Here is a 27,236-nt window from a genome sequence, read left to right as displayed (position 1 = left end):
CCAGTGCAAATTATTTTGCAAACAAATGAATTAATGCAAGCATCTGTTGTGTTGCTCATTTACGGTACTTTCGTGGTACAGTGGAAACTCAGTATAAGGAGGTCCTTGGGACCAAGATAATTTGTTTTTTATATCAGATATTTTGTTATAGTAAATAGGTAGAGTGAAATTGGCGTTGTGATTGGTTGGATTGTATCACGTGATCGTGCAAAAATTCCGGTATAGTGGCACAACCGTGCCACTATAACGCTTACGCTTTAATACGCTTATGCATAATGCCTACGCTTTATGTACGAAGAGATTCGCGCAAGGCCTAGGGAGGGCGGCTGATGGACGTAGTGTAAGACAAGGCCATGCATTTCAACGTCATGCGCGCGTAGAGCTCTGGATCATGCACGCAGAATGTAGGAGTTTTATAAGCGAGTCTGCGCTGTGATGTGCAATACGCATACACGGCTGTCTGTACGTACAGCGTCGCACGCTGTGTACAGTTTATACGTAAACTACGGTAGGTTGCGGTTCTGCGTGCAACAAGTGCAGTGCCGGCGGTACGGTGAGTCTTGTTAGATCTAAATTAGGGCCTAGACCTACATGTATACATGTATACATGTATACATGTAGATTGAGGGTCCTATTTACTATAATAATTAGTGCATGTTCTATTGATGCACCAGTACTGGACTAGAGAACTCCAAATACTAAATTATCCCTCGTGCAGTGCTATTCACCTCGGCCTGCGGCCTCGGTGAAACAAAACAGTACTCGGGATAATTTAGTATTTGTCGTTCTCTAATCCAGTATAGTGCATCATAGAGCTTGCACTATTTATATAATATCATCAGTCAATAAACAATACAAAACAAAGGAAATAAATTCATTGGGACCAGAGAAATCAGTTTGTTAATATATCAGATATCTTGTTAAATCAGATCTCTTTATATCGGGTTTCCACTGTAGTACACTATTATGTGAAAGCATATCATCTTACAAGTGTGCAATGGCATTTGAAACTTTTGATCACAATTGAAACTCATCTCTGACTCAGATTCAAATGGTTCGGAAAATATCTATCCTAAACTTGTTGCATGTAGGGACTACAGTCTCCGTTCCATCAAAGTGCAGTATAGATGTGAAGGCACTAATTGAAAGAGAGAGCCTACGTCAAAAAAAAAAAAAAATCTAGCTGCACAAGAATTTAGTAATGATGAATCAATGAAAATACCCACTCTTCAGGCATCGATGCAAACGGGTGATGCTTGTTATTCCAAAACACACAAAATCCCTATACCTAGATGTTCATTAAACAGAAAATGAAATAGTGTTTGTTAATCCGAACCATTGTGGCATTATTCTGAAGGTTCACTTATCCAACAATGAAAAAAGGTTCGTTATTCCAAAGGTTTGTAAATCCAAAAATGAAATAGGGTTCATTATTCCAAAGGATTATGAATCTGAAAATGAGACAAGGTTCCTTATTCTGAAGGTTCAGTAAATCGAAAGTGAAATAAGGTATATTCATCCATTAATGAGAAAAAGGTGCGTACTGACTAACCTTCAGAATTACAAACTTTATTTCATCTTCAGATTAACAAACCTGGGAATAACAACAAATGATTAATTTTCAGATTAAAACAAACTGTTGGAATACAAACTGTAACCCTGCAAAACTGCCTGCAGTTTCCAGAAAGTTAAAAATCACTATTTACTAAGAATGCTGCATGTTTTTCTAAATCAAAGGTGAACCAAGATTAATGTAAATGCTCTTTCCTTTTCCAAGGTAAGACACGGATGCAGCCGATGGTTGATTGTGTTTACTCCTTGACAGCACCAGGAAAATCCAATCCAAACAGATGATGTGAAAATTGTTCAGATCTGAACCATCTGCTACCAATCCCCGAATGGATCATCGTTGTCTGAAACTTTGCCAGTACTGGGAATGGAAATGAGATACAGGTTGTACAATTTATTTTAAAGAACAACTCACAGAAATACAGATTGCAAACACATTGCATCCATTTTTAGAAAAATGGATTATCATTTTCTGAAACTGAGAATGACACTCATCTGACAAATTTAGAATCACATAAAACAGATACATAGTTGAACCAAGGAGATGACATCTTCTTGGTTGAATGCATTAATCTTTGCCAAGACAGAAGAAATTTCAAAATCAATGATTATTGCACCTCATTTATGTCTGTATTTGGGGTTTTTTTTTTTGTTTTTTTTAACACTCTTTTACATAGTAAAAATGCAGGCGCACACAAAAGAAAGCCATGTTTGTTTGGTGGAATGCTTAAAACCACTGTTTACCACTGGGAGCAGTGATTTTAAAAATGTTTTAGTTATCACATTTGATGCATATGTATAGTTCAGTTGTATCACAAAACATCCCACCATTATATATAAATTTTGCAATAAAGCCATAAATACAAGGAGATGTCACTTATTTTCTCAATTAACCATAACTGTCAATGGTTTATTCTAGAAACGATGTTAATAAAACTATTGTTCACGTTTTGTATATCTAACAATACTTCACATTGATTATACTGACTAACATTTTTACACTGGTTGTTTCTATCCCTAACTCACATATTACAACTGTTTTGAAGCACTAAGGCTGTTTTTTTTGTTGTTTTTTTTTTTCATCTGCAAATGGTAAACAGTGGAGCAAATTTTGGTCATGTGCAAAGAGACCTGCCGAGTTTGTACATCAGAGAATATTAAAGGACAAGTCCACCTTCATATACATTAGGATTGAGAGAATGCAGCAATATTAGTAGAACACATCAGTGAAAGTTTGAGGAAAATCGGACAATCCGTTCAAAAGTTATGAATATTTTAAGTATCTGCGCAGTCACTGCTGGATGAGAAGACTATACTACAGTGTATGATGTCACATGCGTACAACTATATAATGAAAATAAAAAGAGAATTTCACAAAACTTTACTTTTTGAATAAAGTGCATATTTCTTCGACTTGCTACTGATGTATGTTAAGGATAATATTATTCCCCCTGCCTTCTGAAAGAGAGAAGTCGAGTGTCCTTTTGTTATGCAAGAAAAATGGAAATATGTTGAATTTTCTTTATTCTTTCTTTATATTGTTGTACTCATGTGACATCACAAGCTTACTTAGTCTTTTCATCCAGCCATGAATGAGCAAAAATTTCAAAAATTCATAACTTTTGAACGGATTGTCCGATTTTCCTCAAACTCTCACTGATGTGTTCTACTAATATTGCTGCATTCACTCAACCCACATGTCTATGAAGGTGAACTTGTCCTTTATAAAGCAATACCTTTAATTTTCACTGCATGTGCTCATATCATTTTGCCCAGCAAATCTTCATTTATCTATATCTGTTACTGATTACACAAGAATTTGTAGATAACTATGTATTCCTGCTGTGAAAGAACCCTCTTGAGCCTGTCTCCTCCACCTCCATTCTTTTTTTAAGAGGAAAGAAAGATATGTTCCACTCTGTGATGACACACATACATCTTCAGTTTATCATGAATCAGAATCAACATTTCACTGGCATAAAAAACAATAACAAAAAATAAAGAATGACACTTCATGTGAGTAGGATTACCTCAAGTGAAACTACCCCGCGGACATTTTTATGGCAAATAGAAAGTGACATTCAATGCGAAGTTTTTCACACTGTTGCTTGCTTGAACCTGATCCAAATGATTCATTCCTCAGAATGTTTTGTTTTCTACATTTCTCTTTATCGTGTTTGCCAACAACCGCTCTCAAAAGCAAAAGATCGAAACCATCTCGAGTGCGTACAAATGTGACTTGTATTGTACTAAGTCTGCAAACAAACTGGTGGTGGGGGGGGGGGAGAGGTGGGGTCTTTAATAGGTAAAATGTTTTCATACATTTAATACTGCGATCACATCTATGATTACTTTAGATGCGAGTGGCATAGACAAGTTTCTATCTGTATGATCATAACATTTCCATTTCCTCATTGAGCAATCCGAACACAAAATTGATAATTTCATCTCTCTGTTTTTTCTTTTATTTATTGTTTTGTGGCATAATACTACCATGCATCAATCCATTTCAAATCCCTCTCTCTCTCTCTATCTCTCTATCTATCTATCTATCTATTCATATAATGTGAGAGATCGATCCTGTTACCGAAACATATATGCAGTGTCTCATTATGAAGTATATATGTGGAAGAAATCCAATTTGAAGCAGACGTTGCTCTCTACATTTCACTTTAATGAAGCCTTCAGCCTGTCATGGCCTTCATCAGGATCATAACTTAGAGGAAACCAAAACCAAAATATAAATGTGGATTGAATGAAAGCAGCAATATAAGCTGAACTCATCAGTGAGAGTTTGAGAAAAATTAGACATTCAATCAAAAGCTTTGAATTTTTAAGGTTTGGATGCCTTCATCGCTGGACAAGGAGACTACTACAATTCATGACATCATTATGGACAACAATATATATCAAATATAAAGAAAATTCAACATATTTTCACTTTTCAAGCATTATGAAAGAGCACTTTGCTTACCTCTTTCAGAAGGCAGAGGGAATAATATTACCCTTAACATGTGCCAGTAGCATGTTGATGGAATGTGTACTTTCATGAAAAATTAAATTTTGTAGAATTCTCCATATGATATATTTTGACAATATATGGAGAATATTTTTCTCCTGATCCACCAGTGACTGCAGTAAAATTTTAAAAATTCATAACTTTTGAATCGACTTTCCAATTTTCCTCAAACTTCAAATATTATATTCTGCCAATATTGCTACTTTCACTCAATCCAAATTCATATTTGGGTTTTTGGTTTCCTTTAATTCACATGACAGGACAAACAAACACACACACACACATACACACACACACACACACGCACACACGCACACACACACACACACACACACACACACACACATACACATCCCACTTCAATCTGACATCACAAAATGATCTCCCAGGGCTCACCTTGCTTCTTTCTCTACTCCTTGCATCTCCTCCCCTGAGATGGATCCATCCGACTTGATACTCAATGAGGGAGAATCAGGAATCTGGCCAAGGAGAGAATCACATGACGAATCAGCTCAGTCATTGATAATGATAATGATGATAATAGTGATAATAATGATTATGTCATGATAATGATGATGATCATCATCATCATCATCACCATTGTCATTATCATCATGATCTCATCAACATAATCATCATCATAATCATCATCATAATCATCATCATAATCATAATCACAATAATTAATGAGAAAAATGAGACTGATTCATGTGATGAAACTAAAATATTGCAGTGCTGCAAAAAACCCTCCAGATCATAAAATATATCAACTTGCAGTTACAAACATTTTTTAAAACACAAATCATGGTTTGGTTTTAAAATGGGCATATTGCATGTACTACGCATCGGCATGCAAAATTATGTGGCAGAGGAGCAACAACAAAGTGCTGTTATATAGAAAGTGGACTTTAAGTTTGGACTGAAGTTGATTTGCTTGAAGCAGAAGATCAAAACAATGGGGGGGGGGATCGCACTATGTTCTTGTTGACTTCAATTGGTCAAATCATACAAACATACTTGCAGCATGATGGAAATCAATTAACTTTTGTAAATGTCTTGCACCATTTGCACATGATCTTTGCTTTGTTTTGTCATTGCTACAATGGCTAGATTAATTTGACTTGGTCGAAGTAAAGTGAAGCACCGTCTTACCACTTCAGGTTCGGGTGTGGCAGCCTTCCCAGAATCCTGCTGCTGCTTGCGCTGCTGTACCATCATCATGTACCGCTGCATCATGGGGTCAATCTTGATACCCTCACTACCAGCCCCGCCCGCTGCTTTCTCCTCCTCCTCCTCTCCCTCCTCTTCCTCCCTGTCATCCTTTCTCCCTTCCTTCTTGGTGCCCGCATCATCCACGCCCATCTCGTTTGCATCTCGTCTTGGCTCCACAGAGGCGGCCGCCCCCTTTGCGCCACCTCCAGCTTGCTGTTGCCATGGAAACAGACAAAGACATTGCTTTAAGAGATCTGCTTGTTTGTCACAAGATGGAAGCACTGGTAATCAATATTTCTAGGACCCTGTAGAATAAAGATGATGCAATCAAACTTAAGTCAGAGAATCAAACATAAGTCATGTATCAGCCAATCAAAATTGAGCATTTAAGTACCTAATGTTTGACTTCTGACTTCTGAATGATCTCAACTTTTATGCAACAGGGCCCAGTTTGAAAAGTCTGATCTGCATGGTCCTACACGCAACCAGTGTCTTTGATAATGTGTCAAGGTGAAGCAATGAAAACCTGCATGCAATAGTGATTCATCAGTGAAAAAATGAGTGTGACCAAAGTTGCCATTCTTGATATTTCCTATGAAAACTGCAGAGTTTGAATTGGCTAAGTGATATCAATTCATAGATAGCTTGATAGTGACAGCATATTTAAAACTAGAAATGTCGCTACAGCGACTGGTTATACCCCCGCCAAACAACATTTCATAAGCTTTGGTCAAAACAACATTTCATAAGCTTTGGTCAAAAAACTGAGGAAGAAGTTAAATCCGCAAGATCTTTCCTTGATCTTCTGCCATTAATATGCCGTTACCATGGCAACGTATTTTCGGGTACTGTCGAAAAATGCGTCTTGCACATCTACAACCAAAGGCACACATCTGTACCAAGTTTCATGGAAATTGGGCAAAAAACTGAGGAAGTAGTTTGCAACACAAAATTTTCCATCATTTTGGCTCATAATATGTGAGCTGTTACCATGGCAACATACTTTTTGTCACTGTCAAGAAATGTGTCATGCTGACCTATATCCTAAGACAAACATTCAATATGAATTCCATGAGAATTGGAAGAACACTGATGAAGCAGTTTTGCCATGAAGCATTTTGCCCTATATTTTACCAATAACATGCCGTTACCATGGCAACGCACTTTTTGCCACTGCGGAAATATGTGTCTTGCACATTAACATATTCAGATGAACATCTGTACCTAATTTCATAAAAATTGATCAAAAACTGTGGGAGGAGTTCGCGACGCAAGATTTGTACCCATTTTTGCCCATAATATGCCATTACCATGGCAACGTACTTTTGGGTACTGTCAAAAAATACGTCTTGCACATCTACAACCCAAGGCACACATCTGTGCCAAGTTTTATGGGAATCGGTTGAAAACTGAGGAAGTAGTTCGCGACGCAAGATTTGCAACGGACCGACCGCCCGACCGTCCGCTGATTCCTATATACCCCCTTCAAACTTCGTTTGGCGGGGGTATAATAATTTGAATGACTGCATGACATTTCATTTTTATAATGAATATCATTGAACAGATATGTCAGTAAAGCCTGAAAATTTAATTTTAAAAAAAGATAGCCACCAAAATGTTAGGTAGGAAAATGTCTTAACAGTGTTCAATATGTATGTGATATGCAAGTTGGCAAAATGTAACACATGTATATTAATGTACAATGTACATGTATATGGCATATACAGTATCTCATGACCTTTTAACATAAATCATGACAGTAAACCTGCTGTTGTGACATTCCAAATTGCCTTTTGATTCTGATTGATTGAAACAAATATTTACTTGTGTGTTCAACTGGTTTCCAGGAAGTTTCCCTCGTATTATCATGATTCACAAGCCTACACTATGTTGGTGAACTGTTTTCAGCTACCAGGGCTTGGCAACATGGATACTTTCAGAACCGAGCATTGGCATGTAGCCCACAACATAACATGATGCTTTTATTTTTCCATCCTTCATTTCCTTCTTGCCAGTGTTGGCAAAATCTTCTTTTAATGACACCTTTAACCAAACAAAATAAAACAACACAAACTCTTGAAACAATGCCTGACTTCTGGCAGCATCACAAAACACATACCTAGATCCTGGAAAAAACAAAACAAAATCAAATCGCAAACTGCTATGTATTCTGTCATAACATCTACACACCTGGTAGAACGTATAGTATATCACGAGCCCACATCATGCCATAACATTTGGAAAGTCATAGTACATATTTCATGCTCTTTCATTGAAAGATATTCAAATGCTCTACCCCTTCTTTCCACAAGATGATTGCAAAGAGAATCATTCACTGTAACATTATACAATGATACACAAGGTGTACGTGCAGTCCCCAACTTCTGGTTAAGCCGGGAAAAAGTGAATCTCGAATGCATATTTGATTTCACAAGTAACTGCTTCCCCCTCAGTTGAATATTAATTGAACCGCTCTATAATTCAGTCACGGATCAACGCTGCCAACGAAGTTCAATAATTTTTTCAAATTGGTATGGATCTCTCTCTTCCCTTATCCATCTTCCTCATTTTCCTCTAGATGCTGCAAACCAAAATAACATGTTTTCTCGCATCCAGGAAATTCAATTAATTGGACTGCACCCCCTCTGGAACATCTGCAGTTAACAACATCAAACAGTCCTCCCTCGGGAAGTGCTAGGGGGCTACATTCATCGAAAGAAAGCGGATTTCCTGCGATGGGAAAATATGTGACAGCACCAAATGACCTACCCCAGTTCTAGAGCTCCAGTTGACGATGATATTCAACAGACAAAACTTCCTTCAAACAACCGGTGAAAGAGCCGAAACACAATAAAAGAACCCACATTTTCAGATTTATAACGGACTAGGCACTGCAACAAAACTATGAACTATGAAAAAGTGCACTTACAAAGTTTGTATTGAAAAGACATCTGCAATTTTAAAGTGACTGAGCTGTAAAAATAGAAATCCCACTTTATTTCAAAACTTGAAAGTTTAATATCTTCACTACCTATAAACCAAAGTAGAAAGTCAGAGTATGTTCTGGAATTAACAACATTACTGTTTATCTATCCAAATTTCAAACTCTAGAATGCTTTGGAATTAACAATATTACTGTTTATCTGGCCAAATTTCAAAGTCTACAATGATTTGGAATTAACAACATTACTGTTTGTCTACCCAAATTTCAATGTCTAGAATGTTTTGGAATTAACACCATTTCTGTTTATCTACCCAAATTTCAAAGCATAGCATGTTTTGGAATTAACAACATTACTGTTTATCTATCCAAATTTCAAAGTCTAGAATGCTTTGGAATTAGAGGCAATACAGTTTCCTTTTTACCAGCTTTTCAAAGGGTAAGAATGAGATTAACCCATTGAGGACAAGTCCCGAGTATACATGGGCGGGTGTCTATGGGAAATGCGTGTTATAGCAAAATCAATCCGTCCCCAATGGGTTAATAACACTATGGTCTTCATGAGGCATATTACTATGGTACTTTGAATTGACCTAAAGTCAAACCTGTCTACAGTGGCCACCCAAGGGAGACAAAAAATAGGCCGCTATAGACAAGGTCGTTTAACATGGCTTTTCTCTTTGGGGAAGATGGGGGGGGGGGGGGTATTGTGTTAGTAGTGGTCACATATGGCAGGTGGCCACTACAGACAGGTTTGACTGTATTATATTGCAATGTATAATCTCGCATTGTGTTTTCAGACTATGTTTGAATTTCCAAGCCAATATTGTCAAACCTGTGGTTTGTCTGGGGGCAAGTTCTCCTGTCATTGTTGCATTAGGTGCTTTGGATAAAAACATGAGACAAATTTGATACCCATTGGGAAGCTTGGAGTTTGGAGACTTTGACCCTCAGAGTGCTATGTTTGCTGACTAGCATGCCCACTACAGTGATCTCTTCATCCTTTGCCACAGATGTCTGGAAACTAATTGTTAATGAAAAGAGATCACCTCAACCCACAAATCCCAATTCTGTCACCCTGGCCTTCCTGTTGGATGGAGGCACATTGCTAAAACAGAGTGGGCTTGCTGTAAACTTTTCAACTATGTTAAGTTTGGATGGATTACTGAAATGCTTGTGACAAAGCTCAGCAAATGACGCTATTAAGTGCTTCAGCACATAAAGGGCTGAAAGTTAACAACAGATAATTGATAAAAGATAAGTTTTGTCAGGCTTTTGTCAAATCACTCATTTCACCTCTAGCCAAAAAGCTCACAGAATCTTACCTATTATTCATATTAACGAATTCTTGCATCAAGTTGTTTTTATTGCAACTGATAGACACACTGCCCTTCATTAACATGAATATGTACCGATTATTCAGTCTTTTAGTGGAGGCCATGATAAAACATCACAGGCTTGAACCAACAATTTCCTGATTACTCGACAGGCCTTGCATCCACTAGACTACCAAGCTTCTGCCTGACAGCCAGTGCTGGATCTTATTCCTTTTAGCAAGTTTGAGTAGGTTGGAGTCCAACCCATGTAAGTACACCCATGATTTTGTATCATGGCTACCACTGAAACCCTGAATGACAGATACTTACTTACATCGATGAAGGGCAATTTGTCAATTACTGTAAAACCAGAAACATTCATAGCATGAAACTTTTGCGAATTGGAGCCAACGACTATTTTCTTGGCATGAAACGTTCCTGCATCGTCACTGACATTCAATGCATTGTGTAGACAAACACTTTTGCGAGCATTTCTTTCTTTTGCGAATCATGGCTCCTCACGAAATTCACGAAAGTCTCATGCGTGCAAAAAAAGGCAGGCGGCTCTAATCAGCGAACGTTTCATGCCATGAATGTTTCTGGATTTATAGTAACTGACAAATTGTCCTTCACCAACGTAAGCAAGCACTGATTATTTAGTGTTTTAGTAGATAGCATACACCTTTTTTAAATCAATGAAGGGCAATTTGTCAATCAGTTACAAAACTCTGGTAGGACCTAAACCTTTTTAAATCAATGTAGGATTATTTGTCCATCAGTTACAAAACTCCGGTTGGACCTAAACCTTTTTAAATCAATGAAGGGTTATTTGTCCATCAGTTACAAAACTCCTGGGGGTGTTTCATCAACGTTTGTTGGCACTGACAACTTGAATCACCATAGTAACAGTCAGTGACCAGAGCATCTCAGCCAATCAAAACCAAGGATTTTGCTGAAATTGGTCAGTGCAAGCGTTGATGAAACACCCCCTTGTTGGACTTGAACCTTTTTAAATCAATGACGGGCAATTCGTGAATCAGTTGGAATCTTACCTCTTGTTGCTGTAGCTCCAGCAGCATCCTCTGCTCCCTCTCTCTCGCCTCCTGCTCCTTCCTCCTCCTCTCCTCCTCTTTCTGCCTCCTCTTCTCCTCCCATCGTCGCTGCTCCTCCTCCTCCTCCTCCAACCTCCTCCTTCTCTCTTCTTCCTCCAATCTCCTCCTTTCTTCCTCTTCGACATCATTCTTCTTCTCCTCCGTCTTCCTTTTCTCCTCTTCTGCCCTTTGTCTTTCCTTCCTCGCCTCTTCTTCTTCAGCTCTTCTCCTTCTATCCATCTCCTTCTCTTCCGAGGAATGCGTTGCACCAGGTTTCGCGCCTCTCTCTGGTAGACTACTACCAGTTATCGCTACATGGGAAATTAGAAAATTGTACATTTTCATCCTCCAGAAGATTGCCAATAGTTTACTGTTCTCTCTTTTTTTCCGAGTTATTTTACACTTGTATTCAAATATTCTAAGGCATCAGAGTTTCAGTACAGCAGGCAAGAGTAATTCATGAAAAATTTGTTGGTAGAGATACTTGTACCACGTGCCATACGTTCAGGTTTAATTTAGACACATAATTAACTTTGAAAACTTTCATTCAGTATTTCTACAAGGTAGTCTATTTAGATTGCAGACATTTCCTTTACTTTTTTTCTTTTGAAAAACATAAAAACACAAACAAACAAAAAGCAAAAACACGACAACAAAACTCGTCATAACCCTAACCCGTTCAAAGAGGTCAAAGTTGAAGGGATACCTGGAGATGACTGTTCAACCCCTGTTGCCACGGCTGACCCTGGTCCTCTGAGATCGGATGCTGTCAACTTTAAAGGGGCAGATGACGCAGAAGAAGTGGAAGATCTTCTACTAGATGACTTTGTCCCAACGCCACTGTGGTCTGAACTTCTGGGACTGGGTGAATTCTGTAGTCTTGTCGGTTGAGTAGGGGTACCCTGGGTGGCGGAGGTTTTTGGTACCTTGGAGCTCCGCTTCCCAGAAGAGCTTCCTAGGACTTCACTGTTTCTCTGTCTGCTGCCAGCTATAGGCGGCTGACTGCCAGTTCCTATGATCCCTGCCACAGATCCATTTAGATCTGCAGGAATAGGGGGCACAAGTACTTGCATTAAACCATGGCTCTCTTCACACTATATACTGTATACGACACATATTTTGCGAGTCTAAATTTTCGCAAATCGGGAATTCCCGACGATTTTGCGAGTGGTTAAATTCGCGATCGAGTCCTGTACTGAATGGAGAAGAGTACACACATACGTCATATTCACATCGGGATCAGAGCTAATATTTTCGCGTGTCTTTAATTTCGCAAATAGCACCTGACTCGCGAAATTCGCAAAAATAAAAACCTTGTGAAATATTCGGCGCATACAGTAGTACTGGGATTGTCGGCCGAGGTGAGTAGTTCATTATATGCTTGGTTCAACACTAAATAAATATGGTCATATATTCATTTCATCTATACTTAAGTTGCCTTTCCAAAATTTATCCTGTTGACTTCAATTTTGTTTCATCATACATTAAAAGTGGACAACTGTACATATTTTCATTCATTTGCACATGTGTATTGCTTTCAACTCGATAGCAATTTGATTTGCTGCCAGGACATGAAAATTGGTCCAACTCTGTTAAAATGTGAAGCTATTCTCAAATAACAAATTGAAAGTCCAATTTTGCTAAGGTTTGTTTTTTAATGGTAATTATGACTTTTTCTATTTGTATAAGCACACACTCCAGATCTTGGAGCTGGCAACATGCTGAGCACAAAATCAGACTGATAAAAACCTTTTTTTCATCAACTTTTGTCACATATTTCAAATCGGGCAAGCATGAGATAAAAACACAATCTGTGCACATGATATATTTACTAAAAAGGCCATTGAATTTAGGTGGCTACTCCTAAAAACCAGAATTGCATTGAAATAGGCATCAAAATACAAGCATTATATAAACATACATATCATGAACTCATTTCAATAATCATTTTTGGTCATGCCTGCAGTTCAACTTAAGATTTAAACAAAGTAAAATTGAACAAAATACTTATCTTCACAAAAAGAATTCTATGCAAACAGCACTCAAGACTTATTTGCGACTTGATGATAAAAATGTTTTTTGTAAAAACAAACACAGATCGGAAACATAATCACTCCTGACCTGTCAAACTGGTTTCGCGAGTGGTTGCCGTGACGACGGGATGCTGAGGCGTCCTGTGCAATCCTCCCACCCCACTCATCCGATGCTGCAGCTCCTGGTAATTCTGCTCAAGATGCTGTGATAGTGAGGGATAATGGATGAGGAGAGAGAGAGATCATACATAGAGATAAAGAGAGAAGCGATGTGTTTATGACGAGGCATCGCCGACATCGTTATGTCATCGCCGTGCTCACATTACACCACTGTGTACCCACTATCTGGCAAGCAATCAAGTTCTCTCTCTCGCACAGACACGAATGTTTAACCAGTGGGCAGGCGCTCCTGATTGGGTAAACTGAGATTTGTATTCTGCTGCACGCCCTGGCAACCCAAGTCAAACAAGACACTGGTAGCTGGAGCTACTGGTATAAAAGCTGAGATGCGGGTCTTGTTTGATCTACGTGAGGATAGAACGAAAAGTCATAGCGCCTCTTTGTTGTCATACCCTTGCTGCTAGATACCAGTTAACAACTCTTGCTTCATTTTCCAACTTTCTTGCAGTCTCTATTTCATTTTCTTTCTCTCTTTCTCTCTCTCTCTTCACATACATCAATAATTAATTAATGAACTTTCCCCCATCTTTACAGTTTATCTATCTAAAATATCTGTGAAATTTGTTTCGATGTTGGCTTCTTGAATATGGCTGGTAACCATGCATTTTTTCATTAGTATATTTTCAATATCATAGTCAATCGTAATATGGTTGATGGTGTCATCAAGATCTTGTATCAATTAAGAGAATCAATTTTTCACTTAATACCTCACACTCACTGTAAGCTATCAAGACAAAATAATGCAACACTTTCATGTGATAATAGCACTATTTGATACATTCGCTTTCCATTTGTAGTGATAGCATTTATTCATTCTTGGTAGGTAATAGAGTTACTCATCTAGAGTTGCATTGCATAGTTTGATCAACACCACAAATAAATTTCATCCGGAGCATATGAGCTTCACATGTACAATGTAAGCCTAATTGGTCCATTGAGACAGTGACTCTGTCTAGCCTTCATTCAAGACTGATACAATGGTTTTGTTCTCCTTACTGCTGCCTCTCTCTCCAGCTCTCTGAATCTGGCCTTGGTGTGTTCGATGAAGGCCAGAGAATCCCCCCGGGACTCCTCGTCATCCTCCCCGCTGTTTGAATCGTCCAATGGCAGCTGGTAGCCACCGGCGTCGGCCAATCGGAGCTCGGGACCGAGAGTGGTGCGGTGAAGGCTGGTGTCGATGTAAGGGTCGTCTGCCAGTGTGCTGTTGTGAATGTCCCCGCCTAGTCCCAGCCCCTGACTCCTGCGTAAGATGCCAAAAATGATTGTGGATGAACTTTGTAATGGCAAATCATTTTTGAAATTGCACTGGGATACCAGATCTGTGGATATATGGCTTGCTAATAGCATTTATATAAGCCAGGTCATTGCAACTAAACAAGAATTTGATAGAAGAATACAAGTCAAAAAGAAATATGGGGAAGATTTGTGTGTGAAGATCACCGAGAGACTAGTTCCTCTGTGAAGGGGTTTACTTTTTGGCGGGGATTGTTTGTTGGTTTTTTATTTGTTTGTTTGTATGTCTGTCTGTCTGTTTGCAAAATAGCTCCAAATGTTGCAAACGGATTTGGATGACTCTTACAGGAAAAAATGACATATGGAATAAATGATTGAATTTTGGTAGTGATCTTGATAACCTTCTGGATCAGGGATACATTAAATTTTTTGTTGTTGGAAGGATTATCATTGGCAAAATAGGGCAAACAATCTAAGGCATTATGCGCTTACCTAAATAAGGGCGATTTTCAGCATGTGAGTAGGGATGGAAATGAGTTGCTTGGCAAAGGTCAATGCTCTCCAAGGACTTTTCTTGTTACACCATAACATCATCATCATCTTATTTTGCTGAAACATCTAACTTTGGTTGTTATCACTTTTATCTTTTTAAAGCTAACTTGAAAATGGTGTGGACTTTAATAGACTTTAAATCTGAAAATGGTAATTATCTACTGAGGACAAATTATAGAGACAAAAACAAGTCAAAAGAAAACACATGTATTGACAATGCTGTACTTTTACAGGAAGATAACATCCTTCCATGGGTGTTATCAACTCCATAACATATTCCAATTTGACAATTATTTTCTATATACTTCTTTTTTTTTCTTGGGGGGGGGGGTTTGGGAGGGAGGTTTGGGAGGGAGGTTGGCTACCTCTAACAAAAGCGAAATGAATGTTCAGCTGACAGACAGATGACTGCATGAAGCAGGTTAGATAAACAAGTCATCATTCCCTATTCCATCTGTCAACAGCTGATATCCTGTTGCTCTGTATCTGTCAAATTAGATTTGTTGACAGTTAGTTTATCTCCATCATCAACTTCAAGCACTCTACGGTTCTGACAGACATAAGTAGCTGTGTGATGAAGCTCTTCCATTCAACTCATGAATTTTCTTTGTGTGGTGGAAGTGATGAGGGATGGCATTTTATACTAAGTGCATCAATTTGGCAATATTTCTAAGAAAGAACAAAAAGGCTTGTTTACTGAATCGCTTCCAGTGACAGTATCTAACCAGTGTAAGTTAGCCTCAGCATTAAGTGGGAGTAAGACAAAACTTTGCTTGTGAGGGGAAAAAAAGATCTTACAACAGCTATATTGCCTGTGGAGCCAAGCATGAATACAATTTAATGTGACTGCAGAATACGTGTATGAGACTTGTTATTCCGAAGATTTGTCATTCTAAACTTGCAAAGGTTCATAATTCTGAAAATGAAATAAGGTTCATTATTCCGAAGGTTATAATCGAAAACAAAATAGAGTTTGTAATTCTGAAAGTTCATAAGTGTGTACCTTCTTTCCATTTTCAAAATAACAAACCATAAGAATAGGGAACCTTATCTCATGTTTTGATTAATGAACCTTTTGAAAAACAAACCTTTGGAATAACGACCCTTATTTCATTTTTGTATTACCCTTCACAATAACTAACATCACCCAACATTACCAATACTGCAAGGTTCATTAACTCATTTGAAATATGATTCTGAAATCAGCCAATTTGAAACAGAAGAATGTTGAATGTGTTGTGGGATTTGCAGTAGGCTCACCTGTCTGCGTGATAGATGTTATTGTTGAGAGCAGTCTGCGTCTGGCGTAGAGCCAACTTGAGGTCCGCCAGCTGCCTCATGAGAGAAGCCATCTCATTGGTCTGTTCTGACAGTCTGTGTCGGAGGTCCCGATTGGTGTCCATCTGGGGGAGAATGAGAGAAGACAAGAATGCTTCAATCACCATTTTGTGGGGTAAATGCCTTAACAATGTTGAAAAGTACAACAATAACTTATGAAATGCTTTATGAAAAGAGAAGAAGTGTCATTTAGTTTTTCACAATATCAATGTTCATTTTGGAAAATCTAGCATGATTCAAGATTTTCTGAACTGGTGGGAAAATCAACAACAACAACAACACACACCCTTTTTTTAAATGATATATTTTATTCAAGTTTTGTTTGATATCACCATCATTTTCCCAATGAAACGAATACAAACAATGATTTTGGGTAAATTCATACAAACCAACCAAGCAACAAACAAAATCACACACAAACACACAAACAAGGTATAGGACTATGGAGACCACATACACTACATGAATGCATAGAATTGGAAGACAGTTGTAAGATTTCTAGTCAAATGACCAGCCTATAGTTGACCTGCAAAAAAAAAAAATATTAAAAAAAATGTAATTTTGCTCTATCAAGCAGAAGCTACAAATGACTGGCTGATACCAACTACCGATATGTGCATAATGTAGACAGACACACACACAAAAAAAAAACATGCTTGATTCATTTTGAATGCAAAGGTAAGATAAAATCACATAAACAAAACAGAGCAGAAATTAGTACAAAGTTGGAGTCCACATTATCATCTTCTAGGAACATGATACTGTAGGCTTTATTATATAAACTGTTATTTTCATGAGGTTTAACATTCATGAATTTCTCAAATCACTGTTAGATTGAAAAAAATATCTAGAACTGACAGGCATTGGTACACTTTTGATAGCCTCGGTGTCAAAGTCGCGAAAACAACAACATGCGAAAATGTTGTGACCTGTTCATTCACGGAAATATCTGTATGTGAAAATAACAGCTTTACATATACAGCTTGTACAGTAGCAATCAGTAGGATCAGTCCACACTACATAATTTAATTTGTTTGGGACTATGTGGAGCTCACAAGAGTTTTTTACATCTATGCTGCAGTGTGACTGATAGATGCATTGATTATTTCATCATTCCATGGCATACATACATACTGCTGCACTACTCTATAATCATGGAAATGCAATATGCATTGCATTTCCACAGATCCAGTTCATTTGTATGCAGCTACACACAAAATGAAGCATCAAAACCATGATAAAAACCTTCCTCCACCCATGTTGAAATATCACAATTGTAAACTGTATGCCATACACCAGAAAGAGGAGGTATGGATGTCCCTGATTATTGCTGCACTCATTACATCAACATTTTTGCTACGTATGTCATGATTCTCACCGACTGCTTTTAGTAGCAGATCTCACCTACATTAGTATCCATCATACATGATACTGCATAGATCATCTCATATCAATTTCCCTTCATTTCCATCACAAGAGAATGCTTGAACCCGCTATCTTCTCAAGGCCAATCGAGGTTACAGCATTGCCATCATTTCACATTTCAGACAATACAATATTTGTGACAAACATTCAACTTTCTGTAGGCAAACTCCACTTCAAATTGATATCCCTTTCCCTGTCTCAGAGACTTCTAGCATTTTTTTTTTTTTTTTTTTTGCTAGCACTGCACTCTGCACACCACAATATCTTTTAAATACTGTACCTAAGGCAAGGCTTGACATTAAGAGGTGGTTTGGGGCCACTAGGAATTGATGTGGGGCCACCAAATTTCCCAAAGGTTATCTTTGGTGGCCCTATTGGGCAAAATTGGATAGTTACCTTTCCCTTTATTTTCAGCCAATCCATTTCTTTTTCAGGCCACCTGAATTTCATACTGAAAGATTTTAGTGGCCTATGTGGGCTATCAGAAAAAAGGAGAGTGTCAAATCATGACTATGGTATATCGCTCTTTACTCCAACAGTGCAGCGCTAGGTGTGGGTAGTCTATAGCTGTAATAGAATCCTACTTGTACATACATGTCACAAGTTGGAGGCACAAATTGTATGGAATTCATGAAGTGCCTTGAATACTATTACGAAGATTTTAACTGAAGCAGGAATTGCATCTACATACAATGGCAATGTAAAGTCAATCACAGTTATGCAAAAAAAAAAGGAAAAAAAAATGCCCAAAGACATTCTAACAGTAAAATCCATCTCTTGCTAGGTGTGGGTAGTCCCTAGCTGCACGAGTTAGATCACATTCTCGTATTCACACTTCAGACATTACCATTCACATTCTTATTTCTCTCTTGTTTATGCAATCATGTCTTAACTGAACAAGGAAAAGTAGAAATTACGCGGTGCGCAATATATGTCCCCGCCGGAAGTAGCATTTTGTAGCAAAATGTACAATACAGGTCGCAAATCAAGGTCAAAGGTCAAAGAAGTCAAAGGTCAAAATTCTGTGTAGAAGTTTTGAAGCCCTCACCTAGTGCCATCACATAAAGCAAACGGAATCGAAATCGGGTTAGAAATGGCGAAGGAGTAGCATTTTGTAGCAAAATGTACAATACAGGTCAAAAATCAAGGTCAAAGGTCAAAGAAGTCACAGGTCAAAGTTCTGTGTAGAACTTTTGAAACCCTTACCTAGTGCCATCACATAAAGCAAACAGAATCGAAATCAGGTTAGAAATGGCGAAGGAGTAGCATTTTGTAGCAAAATGTACAATATAGGTCAAAGGTCAAGGTCAAAGGTCACAACTGAAATTCTGTGTAGAAGTTTCAAAGCTCCCACATAGTGCTATCATATAAAGCAAACAGAACCAAAATTGGCTCATAAATGACAGAGAAGTAGCAAATTGAAGATTTTGATCACACACAGACGCACACACGGACACACGGACGGACACACACACGGACACACACACGTACGGAGCCCGTTTCAGAGTCCCGTGCTCGAACTCGTTCGGCGGGGACAATTAAATTACTTGTGTCACTTGTATTGGTAACTATGACAATCCCCCCCCCCCCCCCCCATACATACTGCCAGCAACACACTGATGATCATAAGAAATGCCATGATATTAGACAGAGTAGAAATAGAATATCAAATGCAGTTGTGGACAATTTTCTTCTGCCAGGTAGGGCAAAAAACACATTCTATAATATAGTCCAATATAACATTCAACACAGAAATTGAATGAATATTACTTTGTGTTATAAACAAACAACTGATTTACTTCAATTCCTAATCTGTCGTTCCCACAATCTATATATCGATAAGAAGAGTGACAAAAAAAAAAATGAAAGAAAGACAGGAAACAGATCAGAAACTGAAGTTTGGAAACACATAAACAAGAAAAAGAAGTATTTTAAAGTTATTTTGTTTACCCAAGAGTAAATGCATCTGAAATGGGTTGTCATAATTTTTCACCAATAAGGCAGGACAAACTGTGGGAAACATTACGAAACAGTCAGCAGTAATCCTTTGAAACATACTGATGTACAGTGTATACTGAAAAAAAAAAATCTGTAGGCAAACAATGCATCACAGTTTAGAAATGGGGAAAGGGTCTGTACAAAGCATAAAACAAAAGTTCAGACAATCATACCTTTACAACCATGTTTTTTACATTAGCATGAAGAAAAATTCATTAATAATACGGTAGTTCTACAAATTACATAGCAGTTTTGTGAGGAGCCAGTGAAAATTAGTACCCCTGAGAGTGATTACCCTAGAATGCCCCTTTGATACTCACCTCTTCCTGTAGTCTGGCCTTCCACTGGGCCTCCATGTGTTGCACCATGGCCTTCTCTTGGCTGAGCTGCTCGCGGGCTTGGTCCAGCTCGCTCCGCAGGGCCTGGACCTCGGGGGAGGGTCTGGACATCCTTTCGGTCAGCTGTTTGATCAGCTCTTCATGCCCTGTTCCCCAAAAATTAAAAAAAAGAGATCAGTAAACAGTTAAAAACCAGAGAAAGGTGTTGACATGATGGATTTTGCACTGTTTTCACACCTTCCACATCTAGGCTGGTGGCATTATTGACCCGTTTTAATGTGTTCAATTCTAAACTTTGTCTGATTAGATACACACATCATGCAGAATTCACAACTTTGATACACAAGTAATGCACATAATATAGTCTGGGTGTAAGAGAGCTGAACCTCATTTTACCATCCGTCCAATGCTTTACCCTATTTCAAAAGTGTTGAATCGAAATCTGGATGATGCAACTCTTGTATCCTCAAGGGTTTTGAGATATTCAAGATGGCCGCCAATGTGGCCACCAAAATTTGTGCCTCTATATTTCCTTGATATAAATGGTGAAAAGTTGAAAAGAAAATATATGATTTTAACTTTGAGGGTGGTTATTAATCAAAACCTGGATGACGCAACTCTTGCATCCTCAAGGATTTTTATGAAATATTCTAGATGGCCACCAAAAATTGAAATTCCCATATATACAGTCAAACCTGCCTTTAGCAGCCACCTGTCTATGGCAGCCACCTGCCATACGCAGCCACAGAAAAATCTTCCCAAGAGAAAAGTAAACTTAGAGACCCTGTGCATAGCGGCCACTGACTTTGGCACCCAGATTAATATTCCCTATCTGAGTGAATTTGAGGAAAAAGCCAAATCAGGGTTTGTGGCACTTTTGCTGAGCTGGCAGCAAACAGCAGCACACACCCATACAAAATAATATTAATCAAGGTGAGTGGTGAAAGAATTAGACATTGCACTTGCAGTGTTGAGCTCTACAAGGTTTAGATGTAATTTTGTGAGAGCTTCTACATGTATACATCCACTGAAGGCAGTTTTTAATTAAATTCTGCTGTTGACTCAATACAGCATCAGATACCTCCTTTAGCCTCAACATCCACAGCAATGTTTTGTGGATGAAAGAGACCCTGTACTTTACAGAATGTGATCTTGACGTTTGGACAAGCTACATTCAGGGATCTGTAATTGTTTATGCCTGCATTAATTTATTTGATTATTTCACGCCAGTGTTAATTTATTTGATTATTATTTCATTAAGGACACAGTTAGATATGTGTTTTTCCATGTGTCCTGTTACAACAGTGATATCCTTCATGAAATATAGCACTCTACGAATAAAAGTTGTTGTTCTATTAAATCTCTGTGATGGCTAAGACAGCTCTTCTCATTGGATGTTTCAAATCATAATAGAGAGTACCAAAGTGATGACGTCACAGTTTTTTGTCATAGATTGGGTAAGAACCAAGTGCATGCGTAAGTACTCGGTAAACACTATTTGGGCACCCGTCCCGCTTCATCATGAATATTCGTCATCTACATGTGTCCGTAATACTGTGAAAATACTGTATAACGAGGAATTTTCACGTGCACTTTAATTTCGCGAATTTCGCGAGCGCCAAGATTCGCGAAATTAAAATGCACGCGAAAGTCCTTGTTTACACTATACATTGAACGCCAGTGGCACTTCGCGAAAATTTCATGCCAGGAAAAAGGCTGTCGGTTCCAATTCGCGAAAAATTCATGCCGCGAATATATCATGTTTTACAGTAAATGAGTACTATTTGGGCACCCGTCCCGCTTCATCATGAATATTCGTCATCTACATGTATCCGTAATACTGTGAAAATACATGATTTTTACATTTCCCGCCAAAACTAAACATTTTTCCATCTCAAGGTGAGACATTTTAACATTCCCCGCTGATGCAATTTTTCGAGATTTTTATATTTCCCGGCAATACGTTTTTACATTCTATGGCACGTATCCAGCGTTCTGCCATTTACTAGTACAGCATCTTACTGCCTGATGAATATTCATGATGAAGCGGGACGGGTGCCCAAATAGTGCTTACCTATAAAGTCCTCAGGGCCAGGTGAGTTTGTTTAGAACCCGTTTCCATGACGATGAACTGCTATGACATCACACCTTGGTACTCTATGATTTCTCACAAAATTTAGAAGCCTTCGACAAATGGGCAAAATTCCTGTTCTTTTGCTCCAAATCCTCCATGAATACAAAACTATTTCACTATAAACAAATTGAATAATAAGGCTTCTCTGCAATGTCTCCATGGCATTTAGTCACATACAAAGTGTTCTCACACTGTGTGGTGATAACAATGAGTCTGGTATCTAACACTGCTCCTTCTTTTGTACCAAGGGTGGCGAAGGGTCTTTGAAAGCGATACAAATGACCCTTGGCATGACTAATTAATATTCACCGGGGTTTACAAGACCTACTAATTGGACTCTAATGAGTTCCCTTGTAGCCATTCCTGTGTGTTTGCACAGGGTCTACAACTTGTAACCCCAAGCTTAGAGAACAATGCACAAAGATGGTGTATCACAGTACAGGGTATTGTTGGCTTGGGTATGTTTGTGTTGTTTTGATTTTTTAAACAAATTTCACTTGCCAGAGAGGAAATGAAGAGGTCCTTGAGTGCAGTAGGAGCAAAACTCACACCGTTCATTAAGTAGTGAAGGCCTACATTAGAAGGTTGTCTGAATGGGTTGAGCAATTATTGTGCATGGCCAAATACATATTGCCTACGTGGTTGATGTACAATATTGTTAACTAATACTGTTAGTATTATGGGAATACCCCTTGAATAAGTCTTAACTTTCCTGTAATGATACTCAGCCTATGCATATCATTCTTTTGATTAAAGTTTGTAACATAAAATGATATTCCATTTTTTTTTAAAGATTGAGAGGAAAAGTAAAATATTCCCTGAACCAGTCTATTTCTTTTCTTTTAGTCCTTGTTACATTTTTTCATTTTGAGGGGGAACAGCTATCTATACCTTTTACATGAAGGAAGCATTGTGTGCTTTTCATGTCTATCTGCTGATGCCTCAGCTTATAGATATGCCAACTTGTTAAGATCACTGTCATTGTTAATGTTCTTGCTGGTACAACACAAACAAAGCATGGAGACTTTACACATATCTAATGCATGTGTATCTATATTTCCATGTCTACACCCCCTCCCCCCATCACAAAGATTATGAAGTTGAAGCATGCCTTTCATCACAATGAAGTATGTGGATGATTACACATACACCCATATCAATCCAAACGTATATTCATCTTCATTTTTCTTTCACTATTTTAAACACAAATTCCTTTTGGTACTTACTTTATAACTATCAAAAAGGTGCATTTCATACATGTTTGAATTAAAGCTGTATCGGTACATTCACAGCAATCTCATTTGACTGGCAATGAAGAGAGAGAGAAAAAAAAAGACAGCAAAAATAGACACATTCTTCTAACCAGCATCAATCTCTCGGCATATCAGAAAAAATGAAAATTCCTATTTTTGCCGAGGCTGCTACCAGCATATTGGTACCTTGAAAAAAAGAAAATTAATGCATTGCATTAAAAAAGAATTTAATAGTCCCCTGCTACAATACGTGGTTTCACTTGCAATTATGTTTCCTTTGCTATCATACCATTGCCTTGCAAGAATGAAAGGAAAAAATGTGAAGAAAAAAAATGAAGAAAGAAATTGTCTTCTCACGTCATGGCCTTCAATTAGTGTTACCATGGCAACACTTACATACAATGTACAAAATGATTACAATATTGAACAGAGTAAAGATTATGATTCATAAGCGGCAGCAAAATATGCGTTGATACTCGCGCATTGCCACCAAGGGAGTCGTGATGCATACAGCGACCGAACGACATACACTGTAGCATGATGGCTAGCATAATGATGGCAGGTGAGTCTTAAGACGTTGCAATGGACATAATACCATGGAATGAACCTTCAGATACATGAGTTTTTTGTCCAGGTTCATTTAAAGGACAGGTTCACCTTAATATACATGTGGATTGAGTGAATGCAGCAAATATCAGTAGAACACATCAGTGAAGGTTTGAGGAAAAACAGACATCCATTCAGAAGTTATGAATTTTCTAAGTTTCTGACCACTCACTGCTGGATAAAAAGACTACTAAGTCCTCTTTATGATGTCACTTGCATAGAAGGAAGGGAATAGAAAAAGAATTCTACAAAATTTCATTTTTTTTTTCGAAAAGTACACACTCCCTTGACTTGTTACTAATGTATCCTGGGTAATATTATTCCCCCTGCCTTTTGAAAGAGGCAAGTCAAGTGTTCTTTCATCACATGTATGTGATTACAAGTAAAAAATGATGAGTCATTCTACACTTTTACAGAGCACACAGACAAAAATGGTTCTCTTGCCTGTACAACTAAAATACAAGTAAAACATTGTGATGGTCTATAAACTGTAAATTATATCATATTTTCCCTTTTCTATTTGTTGTATACCATGTATTTCTTCTGCAGGACCACTATGCTGCCCCTACTTGAAAGAAAAAGAAAAGAAAAAAAAAAGAATATGATCTGACTTCTGACGGCTACCAGTGACTTCACTCCAAAGCATCGAGGTCGCATGCATCAATATTGAGATTTTGCGCAAATAGAAGTGGAGTGTCGGGAATAATTTCAGGATTAACGCGCCACTGTGCAAACTAAGCTGGCTTTGGTGATTGATTGTCAGACATGAACTGATTATGAATGGGTGATGAAATTTACCATGATACACACATACAATGTACAAACAAGACAGACACACACAGACACATATCCACACACACACACTGTCACCTCCACTTTACAACACTGTCATATTGCATATGCTTTAATGCATTACAAAATATCACTGTGTTTTGTCAAAGAAGGAGGATATCACGTGTAGCACAAAACATTCAACAAAAACTGTTCCCCATCAATTGGAAGCATACAAACCAACTAACTTCACACTTTGCGGGAATTATTCAATAAATACACTACACACCCTAGGTTTGATTTAATTTAATTTAATCTAATTTCATTCAATTTAGAAGGTGCATGTTTCTGACACTGATACTGCTTCTGATAAATTCCTTCATGTGCATGATCTTCCCTACAACACAAAGCTATGTAGGAAATTTTATCTCTGTCAACAGGTTATTGGGGATAGTGAACAGCCGTGTCTGAGAATTATCGGCACAGTACCTGTACACTTCATCGACACCCAATGATTGTACATTTCTGAGGATAACTCAAGGTATGCTATTAGCATACCTTGAATTATCTTCAGAAATGTAAAAAACAGCACAGAATCTAATAGATTATGAGCCTATTAACACAGAAAGAAATGACTTGGTGAGATCTACAAAACTTTAACATTTACAACTTAAGATCCACATAAACATTGTAACTATGAAAAACATCATTGCTACAATGATGTGTCAGAGTGCATCAACATGTCATTTGAATGTATCCTTCAAAGGTGGGAAGCACAATGAAATGTAACAAACCTGCAATGCTTCAAAAGCATGAGTTTTTTTTTTCTTTTCTATTAAAATAAGCATGAGGTTTTTTCTTTTCTTTTCTATTAAAGAAACCAACCAACTAATGGCAACTATATGACATACATGTACAATGGACTGATGGTGTTGCAAAAATATTCTATCGTGGACAAATTACATATTTTGATGAGAGTCTATTTTTGGCAGTCATACTCACACAACACAGATGCAGTAAATGAAATATGTTAACATTGATCAATAATGTTTCTACCATCTCGCCTTCCAGACCCCCGACCCCCCCCCCCCCCCCCCCCCCCCACCCGTGCTCCCCTTAATAGCACAGTACCAGTAATACACTTGCTGGTGCATGAAAATATCTCAGGTGTGCATCCAATGCTAATTCCAGTTTCCATGGCAACAATCTCTTCCTCTGCATCGTTTTGGTCTGCAAATGTTGAGCACTTGTCTCATACGTAAGCAAGGTCATCTTGGCTGTAGTTAGCCAGAGAACCATCCTCCTACCCTCTCCCCCCCCCCCCCCCCCCTCCCAACGAATGCTGGGATGAATCTAATAATCATTATCATTCCATCATCATTTTCAGAGCAGGCCAAGGCTGACTGAATCAAGGACACATTAAAAAGTGTATACATACAGACAGTACACAATTTTGGTCATATCATGTATGCACCTTTTGAACCCGTTGAGGACGAGTCCAGAGTATACTCGGGCAAGTGTATATGGAAAATGCGTGTTGTAGCAAAATCAAACTATCCTCAACGGTTTATTAGTGTATGGTCTGTAATTTAAGGTTACATTGGACACTAATTGGTCACTGTTTCTGGAAGAAGCCCTATTTAAAGAAGTCCTGTTCACTGAGCATTTCTATGCTTTGACGTTGTACGTTTCTGTAACAGAATTCTAACTATTTACTGCATTATCTATGGTAATAAACAAAGTACTCCCTTGAGCTTTTAGAATTAGAAACCACTCACATGAAAAATTAAAGAGCATACAATTCTAAGAGGAATTCAAAGTTTATTTGATGAAAAACAGGTAAGGTAAAACAAAGTGATCCTAATAAAAGGTGGGTCCCACCTTTTATATGGACCTCTTTGTTTTTGGATATCCCACTCATTTCAAAACTGTTTTTCATTTTTTTTTAAAAGTTAAAACCTGAGTCCTCATCTCAATCAAAACTATATCCTCCCTTTCTAACTTTTAACTTTGGAACTATTTAAACCCAAAAGGGCAGGGAGTGGGATTTAGACTGTTTCCAAAGTTAAACGAGAACATTTAATTCTCACTGATCCATGAAATAGGCCTGTGCATCATTTGTTTTATAAAATGGGCCTGTAAATAAATGAAATTCTTTTTCCCCATGATGCATCTGGTACACCTACAATAATATAAACAAAGTAATACAAGGCTTGAGCCATGCGAT

General features: G+C 38.0%; 1 protein-coding gene across 1 annotated transcript in view; it reads right to left on the bottom strand.

Annotated features, from left to right (window-relative positions):
• Positions 1-1,884: 1,884 nt before the first annotated feature.
• The window catches only part of LOC139722184 (centriole and centriolar satellite protein OFD1-like), a 55,145-nt gene continuing 29,793 nt past the window's right edge, over positions 1,885-27,236 (bottom strand). Inside the window, exons 15-23 of the mRNA XM_071633500.1 lie at positions 20,228-20,391; positions 16,407-16,549; positions 14,358-14,601; positions 13,270-13,384; positions 11,855-12,190; positions 11,110-11,459; positions 5,741-5,992; positions 4,985-5,067; positions 1,885-1,930 (exon numbers count right to left, since the gene is read on the bottom strand). Coding sequence (XP_071489601.1) covers positions 1,885-1,930; positions 4,985-5,067; positions 5,741-5,992; positions 11,110-11,459; positions 11,855-12,190; positions 13,270-13,384; positions 14,358-14,601; positions 16,407-16,549; positions 20,228-20,391 — 1,733 coding nt within the window. The remainder of the gene's footprint in view (positions 1,931-4,984; positions 5,068-5,740; positions 5,993-11,109; positions 11,460-11,854; positions 12,191-13,269; positions 13,385-14,357; positions 14,602-16,406; positions 16,550-20,227; positions 20,392-27,236) is intronic.

Source organism: Diadema antillarum, unplaced genomic scaffold (assembly GCF_040938485.1).
Source record: "Diadema antillarum isolate AM-2024a unplaced genomic scaffold, OU_Dant_1.0 scf00000160, whole genome shotgun sequence".
Taxonomy (NCBI): Eukaryota; Metazoa; Echinodermata; class Echinoidea; order Diadematoida; family Diadematidae; genus Diadema; species Diadema antillarum.
The sequence above is the reverse complement of the archived record's forward strand: the minus strand, read 5'-3'. Positions and strand labels throughout refer to the sequence as shown.